The sequence below is a fragment of the Squalius cephalus genome (assembly GCF_949319135.1).
Source record: "Squalius cephalus genome assembly, chromosome: 19".
Taxonomy (NCBI): domain Eukaryota; kingdom Metazoa; phylum Chordata; class Actinopteri; order Cypriniformes; family Leuciscidae; genus Squalius; species Squalius cephalus.
The window spans coordinates 8,667,750-8,682,633 of record NC_137140.1 but is presented as its reverse complement, the minus strand read 5'-3'; the positions used below and the strand labels follow the sequence as shown (position 1 = coordinate 8,682,633).

The following is a 14,884-nucleotide window of genomic DNA, read 5'->3' as shown; positions in this document are numbered from 1 at the left end:
AGTGGAATTATGACTAAAAAGTTCTATTTTGGTCTCATCTGACCACATGACTTTCTCCCATGACTCCTCTGGATCATCCAAATGGTCATTGGCAAACTTAATGATGTTTTATAAACAAAGTTCGGGAGGTTCAAATAATCAATCCAATCTACTCGTCATCAAACAATTATGTCTACCCTAATCAGCATGACAAGAAGTATATATATATATATATATATATCCACTCTGTCAACTCACCTAACATTCCTTGACAGTTTTCCAGCATCCCTCCACCAACCCGACTCCTCACTCTTGGCTTAATCTTTTACAGCCAGGAATACGGGGGGAATACTCTGGGTTCGGGCCGAATACCGAGCCCAGAGCCCTCTCCTCGGACAGCATGCCAAATACGCATTTATTCTATCTGACTTATTTGTAAGTGTGAACTAGTGAAAGACGGGCCTTGACATGTGCTGGTTTAAGCAGGGGAACCTTCCGTGCCATGCATGATTTCAAACCATGACGTCTTAGTGTATTACCAACAGTAACCTTGGAAACGGTGGTCCCAGCTCTTTTCAGGTCATTGACCAGCTCCTCCCGTGTAGTTCTGGGCTGATTTCTCACCTTTCTTAGGATCATTGAGACCCCACGAGGTGAGATCTTGCATGGAGCCCCAGTCCGAGGGAGATTGACAGTCATGTTTTGCTTCTTCCATTTTCTAATGATTGCTCCAACAGTGGACCTTTTTTCACCAAGCTGCTTGGAAATTTTCCCGTAGCCCTTTCCAGCCTTGTGGAAGTGTACAATTTTGTCTCTAGTGTCTTTGGACAGCTCTTTGGTCTTGGCCATGTTAGTAGTTGGATTCTTACTGATTGTATGGGGTGGACAGGTGTCTTTATGCAGCTAACGACCTCAAACAGGTGCATCTAATTTAGGATAATAAATGGAGTGGAGGTGGACATTTTAAAGGCAGACTAACAGGTCTTTGAGGGTCAGAATTCTAGCTGATAGACAGGTGTTCAAATACTTATTTGCAGCTGTATCATACAAATAAATAGTTAAAAAATCATATATTGTGATTTCTGGATTTTTTTTTTTAGATTATGTCTCTCACAGTGGACATGCACCTACGATGACAATTTCAGACCCCTCCATGATTTCCAAGTGGGAGAACTTGCAAAATAGCAGGGTGTTCAAATACTTATTTTCCTCACTGTACATGAGGAAGAAACTGAGAAAAAAGAACTTTAAAAGAAAATAACCCTTGGACTGTGTTGGAAGTGTAACCCTTAATATAACTTTGTACTGCAGAATTTGATCGAATCATGTGATCATGAATGTAATGTAAGTTATACCCAGTGTCTATGTATGTGCATATGTGCTCAAGTATACATTCTGTTCTTAAGGATGAGTATTGTAAGTTTTTTTTTTTTTTCCTGTAATTGTTTGGGGGAAAAAGTAAAAATAATAATAATAATAATGAATTTGACTCTTGCAAATACCAGATATTCACAACAGATCAAACACAGCGCATCAAATCAGATTTTGAAATCATAACTATTTTATAAAGAAAGCTACAGTCCGGGTCTCAATGGTTTATACTTTGTTTAAATTTTAATGTCAGTATTCACATTCATTATATGTACATTATAGAGAGGCAAACAAGCCAAAATCATAGGGGGGGGGGAAAAAGCAAAACCCAATTCAAACAGGAAATAAAAATTGAACTCAAAACATGCAATACACAAAAAGCATGTAGTATATTGTCAAAACATAAATCACTAAAATATATATTTTTTTTTTTTTTGCTTACAAGGTTTGCAAAAAGTATGCCTCTCAGCTCTACATCAAAATATGCAGATTTTATACAAATTCAACATTTAACCAAAAAAAAAAAATTTAATTATGACATTTCTGTAACATCCTCTGCTCTCCCTAGGATCGTTTCTGCCATCTTAGGCAGGAAGGACTCTAGAAAATGGAAGAAGTCTTGAAAGACGCCTGCAGTATCATGGCTGGGGTGAAAACGGAGGACAACCATGGTGTTTTCATTCCCGCCAACAACTTCTGCATCCACTTTGAACAACAAATCTTGAATTTTCTCCTCTTTCTCCACAATGCTCTGTGTCACCCTGCTTTCAATGTCAACGCAGCCTCCTTCAGGTTTGGAAGTCTCATCACTCATCTTCAAGAGATCTCTCCGCACTTTCCGTCGGCCTGCCCAAACACAGTTCCTTTGAGTCCAAGTCCAGTGGACCGGCTCTGGGTGCTCCACATCAACATCTAGTCTCTGTCTTTTAGCTTGTATAACAGTGGAGGTTGATGGACCCTCCTCCATTATAAGAGGCCTCTTCTTACCAGCTTCACTTTTGGCTTGAGGACCAGTGTCTTCTAGACTCTGGTTATTATTCACCTCCATTTCATTTCCATCTCCGTCAGCTTTGTCCAGACTTTGACAAAGGGGTGCAGTTTGAGCCTCCTCAGAGGGTGAACATTTTAAAATTTCTTGAAACACCATCTGCACAGCAGAGCAGACCTTTGCAAACCAAAGACCCCTAAAATCTTTCCCAGCCAATGCCAGCTGTGCACGCAAGGGTTCTGGGAGAACGGCTGCCTTGAAAGGGATGCTGATCTCCATAATCTTCTCAGTCTCGACCTTCGGACGGGGTCCTGCTTCAATTGGCGGTGCAAAGAGCCGCACAAGGCCCCAGGATTTGCCCTTGGTTGATTTGCGCTGGTACTGCAAACTGCGGCAGTACTTCTCGGCCTCGCAGCATTCTCTCTTGAAGTTCTTTTGCGTTCGTTCGTTAAGGTTCCCGGCCACATTGTGGTTTAGCTCAAATGGATCCAGGACATTCATTGGGCCCAGTTTAGGGGCAGAGGAGCGCTTCGGTTTGGGACTACAGGCCTCTGGAGCGTTTACCGCTTCCTCGTCTCTTCGAAGGAAGTCTGTAATAGGCAGCACACGGCCGTCTCGCAGAGACACCACTGATGCAGGGAAATCAAACTGTGAGTAAAAGGTGAAGAATCCAAAAAGCAAAGTGCCTGAGGGAAAGGAGATAGGGAAAGTTATATGGAGAATAACAATTTGCTTGTCCATGAACGCACATGTAACATAATTTACACAATTTGCACAATCTAATGATACCAGTACAGATAGTTGCATACTCAAAAACAAAGTATCGAAATATCTGATACGATGACTGAGAGCTGTTAAATATAATTTTAGGTTAATAGACATTCTTATGATGATTAAAACAATGATAAAAAATGTTGAATAGTGTTCATTTTGTAGAACGCCCCAACCAATCAAAAAATAACACCAGAAAATAGCTGGACGGAGCATGGACGTAATGCGAGTGTACAAAATGCATATGTATAGTTCAGTTGAAACCTTGCTGTTAAACTGAATGTACGAAGCAAACTGTCTGCTTAAATAACGCTGAAATAAGAATGCGCTGTTTATCTTTAGATCAGTTACAGGCAACTGTCAAACACGTCCGTCTAGTGCGTTTACATTGAAAAACAATGAAAAAGCAGTGTCGTGGAATGGAAAAATGCGTTGTGTTCGCTACTAAAGCAAAACAGTGGGCTTCCATGGCGTTTTCTTTCAGAATTGTCACTGGACAGTAGAAAAGTATTTTATTTAAAGTGAAAATAAGATTTTAAAAAAACTCTCATATCATGGAGAGCTGTGATATAAAATGTTCTGTATAAATAAACACCAAAAGACATTTTCTTTTCTTTTTTCATTATTTTGTTCATTTGTCCTTTTTCTGATACTGTCAATTAACATGGGGGACTTGACTAATGGCATTTGATTCACTTTCAACCACTCAGTAGACTAATAATCGCAATTTAATTTTCTAACAATATTGTGTGAAATAACCATTCACAATTACTGAACAACCTTTTTCATATTAGATTTCTATGAATATTTCCAGTATTTATTGACTGAAAACTAGACCATGTTGCCCCTGTTGGTAGATGTTGTAAATACACCATTACACAGCATATATAATGGATGTAAACAGAATGTTCAGCATGTTCCTTATTGTTTCAAAAGCAGCTTTCTTACAAAAAAAAAAACATTTACAAAATAAAACAAATCAAAAATACTAATATTCTGGTAGATAAATTATATGATCACATTAGAAGAACTAATTGAGTTCAGCAGGCTGGGTCGACATTAGCCAACCAATTACCATTTAGATAAATGGCAATAAGACAATCTCAGAAGAAATAGGAAGACATTTCCTTATTTATTCTGGGACTGCATTACCCACAGAGGATACATGCAACAGCCTTTGTTTACGTGAAAAAAGTTTATTAAAAGTAATATAGTGCATTGAAATACGGTTGACAACCAGTTTAAATAAACATTTTAAATATCAGATTATTACCTAAGTTACATGAATATGTAATTAGAAGAGTATCCAACTCTGTATCCAAACTATAATTTGCGATGTTAAATAAAACATTTAGACCTGTAACTAAACTTTTAAACTGTACAACTCCTTTGGCTGCGCAAGATGAGAACAGTAACCAGACAGAATGCTGGTTAAATGATAGTTCACCCAAAAATGACAAATCTGTCATCATTTATTTACCCTCATATCGTTCCAAACCTGTATGGCTTTCTTTGTTCAGTGGAACATAAAAGAAAATATTTTGAAGAATGTTGGTAGCCAAACAGTTTTAGTTCCCATTGACCAAAAAAATGGAAGTCAATGGGAACAAAACATCCTTCAAAATATCCTTTTTTGTGTGCAGCAGAAGAAAGAAATGCATACAGGTTTGTAATGACATGAGGGCGAGTAAATAATCACAGAATTTTCATTTTAATCGAAAACAGATTGCCTTGTTTACATGAGCACGCACTTTGCCACCTTATTAAGAATAACTGGTTTAAGAACGTTCATGTAAACACTCACTGACAAGTCAACTGAAATGAGCTAAAAGCATGTGTGGTACTTACAGAGATCTTCAGTGTTTTTGCTGGGTGGTACACTAAAGGGCTGACTAGGAAACGTACAATCCCTTTCCTCAATAACGCACTCTTCTTCCTCACCTACACAAACAAAAAACATTTTTAATAGAGCTGTGAAATATAATCGTTTTTATGATGCATGGCACTGCTGATGTGAACAATTCTGCATTGATGCATAAAAACAAAAGAATCTTAGATTTTTTTATTAAATAGGCATATAAGACATAATAAATGTGCAGTTTTTATGAAAAGAACATGCATGAATGTGAATAAGTGCAGGATGTTAAAAAGAGTTAAAAAAAATAAGCCATGAAAAAGATCTCAATACGTTACTGACACACACACCCAAAGCGTGCACACAAATAGACACCTCTCTCAGACAGCATGCGATCGTGAATTCAGTTCTCTTTAGTGGCATATTCCACTTAAACGGATAATTGTTTAAAAATATCTGTCTTGAGTATTCATGTAAACATTGTCGGTTATGTCTTAGGTGAACGTAAATAGTTGGGGGGGATTCTGATGTGTAACTTTATATTAGATCCGTGCATTAGGTCTAATGGGTGCAATACAATAAATCTGCTGCTGTCTGTCATTAATGTTAATCAAAGAACAGAAGAAAAGATGGAACCATTCACTGCTCTTTTCTAAACTTTTGTAGGTTTAATAATCAATGTGTAATTAATACATGAAAGACTGCAGTGATTACTTTTACATTTATTTATTAAATTTCTGTATTTCTAACTCAACAGCTTCGGTTAAATGGATGTAAAATGTAAAAAAATATGTAAAGCACTGTTAAATGTTTTTCTTTCTAATATTGTATTTGCTCTATCGTTTGTTATTTGCATCTTTGTTCTTATTTTTAATAACAAAGATAAAATAAAAAATAAATATAGTGTGATTATTAATATAATAATTATTAATAAAAGAATGAGGAAAAGATTCATTGTGATGCTCCGAGAATTGTAATCGAATCAAGAGGCGAGTGAAGATTCACAACTAATTATTAATAATTTTAATACACATCTCATACTCTCATGACAGATACTGTTTTGTCTGGCTTCCTATTGCTTTTGAATTTAATATTTCTTTGAAAAACAGTCAATAAAATTTGTATTATGTAATAAAATACAGATAAAACAACTGATTAAGGAAGTTAAATAAACAGTAGTCCAGATTAACGCACAAGCCATGTTCTTGAGCTGATTCACAGAGGGAAGCACATGAGGGTCTCGATTCTGAAGGTAGAAGATCACCAGCAGTGTAAGAGCGTAATTGTTCAACAACGGTCCAGGGCCAGACAGGTTCCCTATGACATTAGAGAAATGTACAAGGTTTAACTCAGAAAACTGTACATGCATCAAGAAATGTCCAGGCCGCCATACAGTGTTTCACCTCAAAATCAAAAGAAAAAAGTAGTTTGTTATATTTTGCATAAGGAAAATGAAACTTGGTTTTAGAAACATTAAAAGAGTTTGCATTTTGATTTTATTGTCATGACAACAAAGCTAATTTTTATCCCGTCTCTATTGCAATTCTCATTACTGTAATTAAAAAAAATAAAAATAACTGTAAAGTATATGTCTGAATCATTTTAACACTGACTAATTAAAAACAAAAGGATTTATTACTTTTCTACAATGAAGTGCCATCATTTTACAGTATTAAGAATACATTTTTTGCACTGAAAATGTATGTTATAATCACTAATATGCTGTCACAATAAAAACTTAGCAGTAAAATTACAGAATGTACCTTTTTTATTTTTATTTGTATTAATTATCATATAAAACTATATTACCTGCTAATTGTTTCTGCTTAGCCCATAACCGGATGGCGTAGACTAAGGGTCGCAGTCTGGAGTCGATGCCTGAACACAACTGCAGAAATCGAGTGTTTCTTACTGCCAATCTGATGCAAAAAGGAAAGACATTATAGACAAAGATTTCAAAAACCTGAAGTATACTACTGTCAAATGGGGTGCTACATTCAAAGTGGTTTCTTTTACAAAATGGCCAAAAATAACTGTTTTCAACCTATTGTTGATTGTGATGTCTCCTTGGAGGTTGAGCTCTCGATGACTGAACTTGACCACAGGAAGTCGGGCAGTGCTGAGCGTCTGTACTTTGTGTACACCTGGAACGCACTTCCTCAAAATGGCTGCAACAAGCTCCAAAATTTCAACAGGAGTGGCAGTGGACAGGTCGATGTCGGACAAAATGGAGTCTTCAGAATGGCAATCCTCAGACTGATTTTCTCCCGTCTGTTGAAATGAGCAGTTTTAGACATTTTACAGATAGATGTAAATAGATTCATTATTTGATGTTTGAATTTACAGATGTCCCGTATTAGAGGTGCTAACATACCGATCCAGTAGTCTTTGCGCGAGCTTGAAATGCTTTGGTGTTCTCAAGGTCGAGGAACAGATCAAGGTCGCAGGAGTGAATCCCAAATGTGTTCACAGAGGAGCCAAAGGGAACAATCTGGCAATCTATAACACATGACACAAAGACTTTTTTTTTTATCACTAGAAAATGAACAGGAAAGTTGGAAATAAAGCTCCTTCTGATTCTGAAAAAATTCTGATTCTGTTGTACTATATTCTGCACTGATTACAGTCACTTAGAATATGGAAAAGCTTACATCCAGCGGCTGGAAATATTGCCATCACTTTGATTTTGTCAATTTATAAGATCAAAACTTACTGTAAACCACCATCGAGTGTTTGTAATAAACATTGAGTGTTGTAATGTAATCGAAAGATCCCAATGACTTTAGTTTGTATCAGCCACTCCACTCTTCCTTCTCTGCAAATGTCTCCACTGACACATAACCACCGGATCCTCCTATCAACCTCATGACGAAGGGCATCTCACGAACCGCACTCCAGTGGTTAAAGTCTTACCACTAAGGTGTCTTGGAGGGGTGAGGTTTTTAAGTCGCAACATCTAGCTACTGGAGTGCCTCAGGGCTCGGTGCTTGGACCACTTCTCTTCTCCATCTACACTAGGATCTGCCATTCAGAAACATAGCTTTTCCTGTCACCTTTCCTATGTTTATGACACACAACTCTACCACTAATACCAGCCAGAAGATCCGACGGTAGCTGTAACTCCTTCCAGGACAGCCAGGAACCTTGAAATTGTGACTGATGATCCGTTAAACTTCACAGACCTCATTGCTAGAACTGCCCGGTCCTGCAGATTTGCCTTGTACAACATTAGGAGGATCAGGCTCTTCCCATCGGAGCATGCTACACAACTCAATGTCCAAGCTCTTGTTCTATCCAGACTGGACTATTGTATTGCTCTCTTAACAGGCCTTTCAGCATGCACTGTCAAACCTCTGCAACTGATCCAGAATGCTGCAGCAAAAGTTGTCTTAAACGAACAGAAGAGAGCGCACGTCACACCTCTCTTCATCAATTTTCACTGGTTGCCAATAACTGCTTGCATCAAATTTAAGGCACTGATGTTTGCTTACAGAACAACCACAGGCTCTGCACCCCATACCTAAACTCACTACTCCGGACTTAAGTGCCCGAGAGAAGCTTGCACTCTGCAAGTAAATGGCGCTGTGTGATGCCATCTCAAAGAGGCACAAAATCACTTTTACAGACCTTTAACTTGACTGTTCCCTGCTGGTGGAGTGACCTGCCTAACTCCACCCGAGCAGATGAGTATTTAGCCATTTTCAAGAAACAGCTAAAGACGCATCTTTTTTTTGGTCAACACTTGACCTATCTCTCAGGTAACATTTTGCATACAGGGTGGGTACAATTAATAGTATATGATTTTATCATCTAGTACATCTATTTTGTAACTATTTCAAGTTTAAACAGATATTGTCATTAAACCCTTTCAATAACAAATTATGTGCTATCCACAATCGGGAAAAGACAGGGCAGGTCATGAACATGTAATACGTGCAGCAAATGATCTTATAAAAAAATGTTTTAATAGAAATGATGATTCTGAAAGAAATTCAAAATAAATGTGTAAATATAGCCTAACATTCACAAGGAGCCACAAATGCGAAGTCAGAATTTTGAGGAAAAAATATGCAATTACCAATTTTGTGGCGTGTAATGGAAAAGTTATATAACAAGGAGTGTCACAAATTACGGAGTAAATGAATCTGTCACAATCTGTCAGTAAAGTAATAATACTACTTCTGAAAGGAGTTAGGTGTAAAGAGTAATAAATTACATTTTAACGAGCCCAACAAAGATTGTAACATACATCCAAGTGTAACGGATTATCAAAAAAGAAAAAAATAGGTCAAACTTGTTTCTATGCAATATTGTGGACTGGATTTTGAGATGTGGCTAATGAACTCAAAAGTGTTGGCAGATAAATGCGAGCTTGCAGGAATGGGTTTAAGCAGACTAAATGATTGGAAAAGTCCTGTATACGTCACCAGAGATAAATCTGTCATTTTCACCGGAAGGTCCAGTTATGACATTGATTAAACATTACAAGGTCAAACATTTTTTTTTTAAAGAAGAAAAAGAAATACATGCACAGATAAATTGTCCAAAATAAGATCTATAGCATGCATTTAGAAAAAAAAGACTGCTGGATTTAAACACTCTTGTGTAGGGCAGGGGTTCTAAAAAAATTAAGCAACTATTTCAATAGTTTAATGACGCATTTGCATTTGCATGTTCATGGTTCACTAATTTGGGTTAATGGTCACATGACATGCAAGTTAACAGATAATCTTCAATTAATATTTAATCTTTTTTTATTTAGATTGTTTTTATTTTTAAAATGTTTTATATTTAGGGCTGCACAACTTGGCCAAATATTATACTGTGATTATTAAGTCATATTTTGATATAAACTGCGATATGATCACTTTGTAGCTGGATTTGAAGTGGACACAAACCTCTTTTTAGTTGTGATAAGTGACTCAATCCACATTACATTGACACTGGTGTTTTTAGGAATCCAGTTAAATTTACTACTACTACTACTAATAATAATAATAATAAACAACAATAATTGTTATTATTAGTTTTAACTTTAAAATGAAAACAGAAATACATTACCGTTATAAATTACAATTGTACTGTAAAATAAAATGTGATAATTATGTTTTATTTTACACTAAAAGTTATAATACAAATATTTATATCTTAAATTGTTCACTTTCAATCGTTCAAACTTTTAACACTTCAAATTCAAGCGTTTATTTTGCCAGAAAACTAAAATAAATGCTACGAACTTTTGTCAACAAAAATGTTGGAAATTATACAAAAGTGAATTTAAATAGTGTGAACCCCAACACACACTGCATTTACAAATGTATGTTTAACTCAACAGAGATGAAGTTCTCTGCATTTACTGCATTTGATTTAATTATTAGCTTTTCATAAACTAACAAACACCTGCAGTTCCATCACGAACCCTGCATTTTGGAAACCCTGGTTTCCAATAGGATAAGGATGCAATGATGGAAATCTGGTTCAAGTTTGAGTTAAGAATGGACCTGGAAAGAACTCTGTGAAGACTTCCTGTAGCAGCTGAACTAGGAGATCTCTCACTTTCTTCTCATTGTCATTCAGCTCAAAAAACTCCACCACCTTTTGTATCTGCTCATTGACCTTTTACACACAAAAAGAAAAGAAAAATGAGAAAAAGCCTTAAAACAAGAAAGCTGTGTGAATGTAGAACACTTTAGATGTACACTTACAGATGTAGCCTTGCAGATCTCATAGTTGAGTTTGTCCGGGCTGATCTGGGTGTTTTTGGGTTTCCCCCTGCTGGACAGTTTGAAGTCTTTCCTCTCTCTGGGCTTTACACGGAGCTGGAGTCCATTGAGCTGATGCTGTAGCTGTTCCAGAGCTGTCTGAGCGTTCTTTGGCTCGGAGAACTCCACGATAGCATACACACCCTACACAGAACAACTCTCACATTAACATCTCCATTAACTCTTCTGCCTTTCTGACTATTATTTCATGTCTGGCTTTACCGAGTTAACACCTTCACATATTCACAACCTTTATTACAACTTTTTTTTTAATATTTGTTTTATGGGACGCTTTCAAATGCCCAAGTCTCTATGATAATCTGCTCTCTAAATAAATGTATGTAGACACACAGGTTTTCATTTGAGGGCTTGTTTAAATCATTAAGCCCAAGTACTGTATAAGCAGTAATAAACAGTAATAGTAACAATGATGCTTGCCGTAGTAAACACCACTGATAATTGGATAACATTAACCACACATTTATAATCCCATTTCCAGAAAAGACTTTGTAAAATGCAATAATGTTATATAAATAGCAGTAGTGTCTGATTCTGTGAGTGAGCACATTAGTTATCACAAATGAAAACCAAAATCTTCTTCTTAAAATGTGCTTCTCAGTGTGAGAATGAGGCCTTGATTCCTGCTCTAGCTGCATTATAACATTCATTTAGTGTTTGCAGTATTAATACAAGTGTAGTATAACATTTAACAGCGGCAATCGTATAGTGTTTGTGTTTGTCTCTACAGTTACAAATAAAGCCACAATAAGCTCATTGAGTGAACCTGTCAATCATCTTGATGGACAAGGCAGACTTGTAACCTTTCTTGTATGCTTTGAAAGGTTGCCTTGTGAAAGCGAACCGAACCAAGAAAAAAAACACTGTAACAAATTAAGTCCCCGTTTCAGAACAAAACAAAGGATCTATGGGTGTGAAAACACCCTAAAAGGAAAGGTGATGTGCCACAGTGGTAAACATGCCTCGATCCAAACTTTTGCAGCAATCAGATTCAAATGTTTATATTTACAAAATACAATTAAGTTGGACAGGGAAAACATTGGAAATATTTTCCTTGTACTTTTTTGTCAGATTTGCACAAATGTCCCAACTTTTCTGGAAATGGGGTTGTAAATTGTGGATGAAATGCCAAGATAATTTCATATTCTTAATTTGATTTATGGCAGACCTTCAAATAAAGATGCAAGCAAGACAAAGATCAAATGATTACCATGAGAAAAGATAGTGTGTATATTAACCTTGTCCTTGTCCATGATCACATCTGACACCGGCCCAAACTGTGTGAAATAGTCCTTCAGATCGGTTTGAGAGGTGTCTGGTTTAAAGCCGCTCACAAACACGCTGTTTTCCTCCTGAGCTTTACGCTGAGCTCTGAGCCGCTGCAGATGCTGGTGCTTTTTTCCTTTAACATGATCTTCCAGGCTCGGCTCTGCACAAAAAACACTTCAGTTAAATGTGAAAGCAACGTCGTTGATGGAATACCGGTGTATCTAAACAGTCAAATGTTTGTGATGATTTTCTTAATTCATATTTTCGGTAACACTTCTTTAGTTAACATGAACTACTGTAAGAATGAACAATACTTCAACATCATTTATTGATTTTAATGTTTATTTCAGCATTTACTAACACATTATTAAAATCAAAAGTTGTTTTTGTTAACATTATATAATGCTTTGTGAACTGACATAAACAAACAATGAGTGACTGTGTAATTATTAACAAACATTAACAAAAATGAATAAATAGGCTACTGTAACTGTAATATATTGCTCATTGTTAGTTCATGTTAGTTAATACATTAATGTTAACGAATGAGACCTTATTGTAAAGTATTACCATATTTTCTTATGCATATTATTCATGTTTTTTTTTCTCTTTTATTAATTCTATCTTTAAATTCAAGTATTCACACATTTATACTTCATATATTACCTTCATCATATATCCATGTATTTAGTTGATCATTTAAGTTTCCTTAATTCTCCAGTATTTACCAGAAACAGTACTTGTAAGACCTATGATGGTATTTAAAATTGGATGCAAAACCACACTAGGTCTATCTATTTTTGCTGCTGTAGCATTTCGAAATACTTTGGTGCGTATGATTACCATATTTACAAAACTCAAAGATGCTGCAAGACATACCATAATATCATCATAGTCCATAGAATGTGTTAAAACGTACTTTTGGCTAACAGTGAACTAAATATAGTGGCAATTGTTGTATTATAACAAGTTAGCAACGTCTCTCGAAACGTGTTTCACCTGTGTCAACGTTAGCTCTACTGTTTTTAGTTTATTACAACTTACTGTTGGGTATATTAACAGTGCAGAGGTTGCAGTGAAATCCTTTTTGCGTTGTCTGGATGTCTTTATCGAGCTCCATTGTGAGGCTGTGTTGGTAATTCCAAAGAAAAGCGTCCAAGTTGCTACATATAACAACTCAAATCTCCCTCCATGATGTTCCGCTGCGTCCGTCCCCGTAATTCTCCCGACAGAAACATGGAGCGGGGAATTTTTGTTCCGCTCTTCAGATGGAGGGTTGCCAGAGATAATCTGATGAAGTTACAAATTTCTTTTAACTTTAAAGTTATTTATTTTGTATTTATGCATGTATATTTAGTGTATACAATAAAACGTACAATGAAAAATACTGTTAACTGAACAGAAAAATACTAAACACAATATGCATAACTTCATTAGAGTGTAATCTAGGAAATAAATACAGGTTTTGCATTTTTATTCCAAAAGGAGGGTTTTAAAATGTATTATAATATATCACAATTCGTGATATTTAGCTGTGCTGTCAAAAGGTAAGGTATATCTGTAATTTAACAATACTGTACATATAACTATAGATTTAAAAATTTCGTAATGCACTCACAAAACAGGGTTTAATATCAACATCACTCCTTCTTAATCCTATATTTCCAATTGCAATCTTTGCCAATGATGACCTGAGTGAGGGGAAAACCCAATAGTTGGGTAGTTTCTATGATCGTTACTGCTTTCAGAAATGCAAGTAAACATCTGAGAAGAAAAAACTAGCTCAATTTTTGGCTCAAAACTGGAAGTAAATTTGTTTTGCTCAGATGGGATCGTCCAGGACAACCAAAGTAAATGCATTGGCTAAAAGGTGTTGTGAAGATGACATTTATAGATGGCGCAATGAATGCTTGCAGTTATCCCGATTTCCCAATACTGGCTGACACAGACTTCCAGTCTCCAGAGCAGGGCCCAGTTGTTCAAAAGGTTTATGGATCAGAATCTAGATATGAAAATCCCATGTTTTGCTATCCAGGATCAGGTAATCCATCTTACTTTTGTGCTTTGAAAAAAATTGGATTGGAACACCCTGATCCAGATACAGACCTTGTCAGAATATCAAATCAATGGCTCTAAATAGGATCACTTGTCACAATGTAGCCTAGGTTACGTAAAGAACAACAGGAATGCTGCGTCCCAATTCGTCTACTTATACTATGCCCTAAAAATATGTACTCTTTTTTTGTAATGAAAAAGTACATACTTTTGAGTGTGTAGTAAAAGAGTATAGGCAGGCTTGGGGACGTAATATTTCGTCATCTTTAATGAGTATTCCAAAGATACCCGGCTGGTCTACTATTTCCGATCAGAATCATAAAAAAGATTCTGACCGGAAGTAGTAGACCGGGTATCTTTGGAATACTCATTTCAACATACTACGATTTGGAATGTATACTCATTCTATTGTATTGCTCATTCTATTACATTCTATTGCAGGGCGGACAATACTATTTAGGACGGATAGTATACGAATTGGGACGCACCGGAAGAGTCAGTGGGTCACTTTAAGAGCATAAAAGTTTATGAATACATAAACAAACAAAAAAATTTCCATTTTCAATTTTCTTTAAACAATCAGACCCCTACAGAGGCACTTAAGGGACATGGCGATGGACAAAATTATGAGACATATATAGGCCTATTATATTTATGTATTTTTGCGTTCTCTCACAAAAGTTTAGCATTTCTCCCCCAAGAAACTTTGCATTCACTCGCAAAAAAAAAAAAGGTTTTGAGAGTGAACACAATTTCTTGGGGGAACGCAAAACATTTGCAAGAGATTTGCAAAAGCATTAATCATAATCATAATCT

At 36.2% G+C, this 14,884-nt stretch overlaps 1 protein-coding gene across 1 annotated transcript; it reads right to left on the bottom strand.

The window, feature by feature from the left end:
* Nucleotides 1-1,566: 1,566 nt before the first annotated feature.
* Nucleotides 1,567-13,249, bottom strand: tut1 (terminal uridylyl transferase 1, U6 snRNA-specific). Its single transcript, XM_079850941.1, has 10 exons — nt 13,058-13,249; nt 11,983-12,173; nt 10,670-10,870; nt 10,466-10,580; nt 7,339-7,463; nt 7,009-7,235; nt 6,774-6,883; nt 6,159-6,281; nt 4,958-5,050; nt 1,567-3,024 (listed from the first exon to the last, which is right to left on the bottom strand). The coding sequence occupies exons 1-10, from the start codon at nt 13,131-13,133 to the stop codon at nt 1,883-1,885; spliced, it is 2,403 nt and encodes an 800-aa protein (XP_079707067.1). The 5' UTR covers nt 13,134-13,249; the 3' UTR covers nt 1,567-1,882.
* Between the last annotated feature and the right edge of the window lie 1,635 nt (nt 13,250-14,884).

Coding starts and splice junctions, on each gene's coding strand:
- tut1 (XM_079850941.1), bottom strand. CDS start 13,133: ATGGAGCTCGATAAAGACATCCAGACAACGCAAAAAGGATTTCACTGC. Junction 12,174..13,057: donor CACTGTTAATATACCCAACA/GTAAGTTGTAAT, acceptor TTTTTTGTGCAG/AGCCGAGCCTGGAAGATCAT. Junction 6,884..7,008: donor GACATCACAATCAACAATAG/GTTGAAAACAGT, acceptor TTTTTGCATCAG/ATTGGCAGTAAGAAACACTC.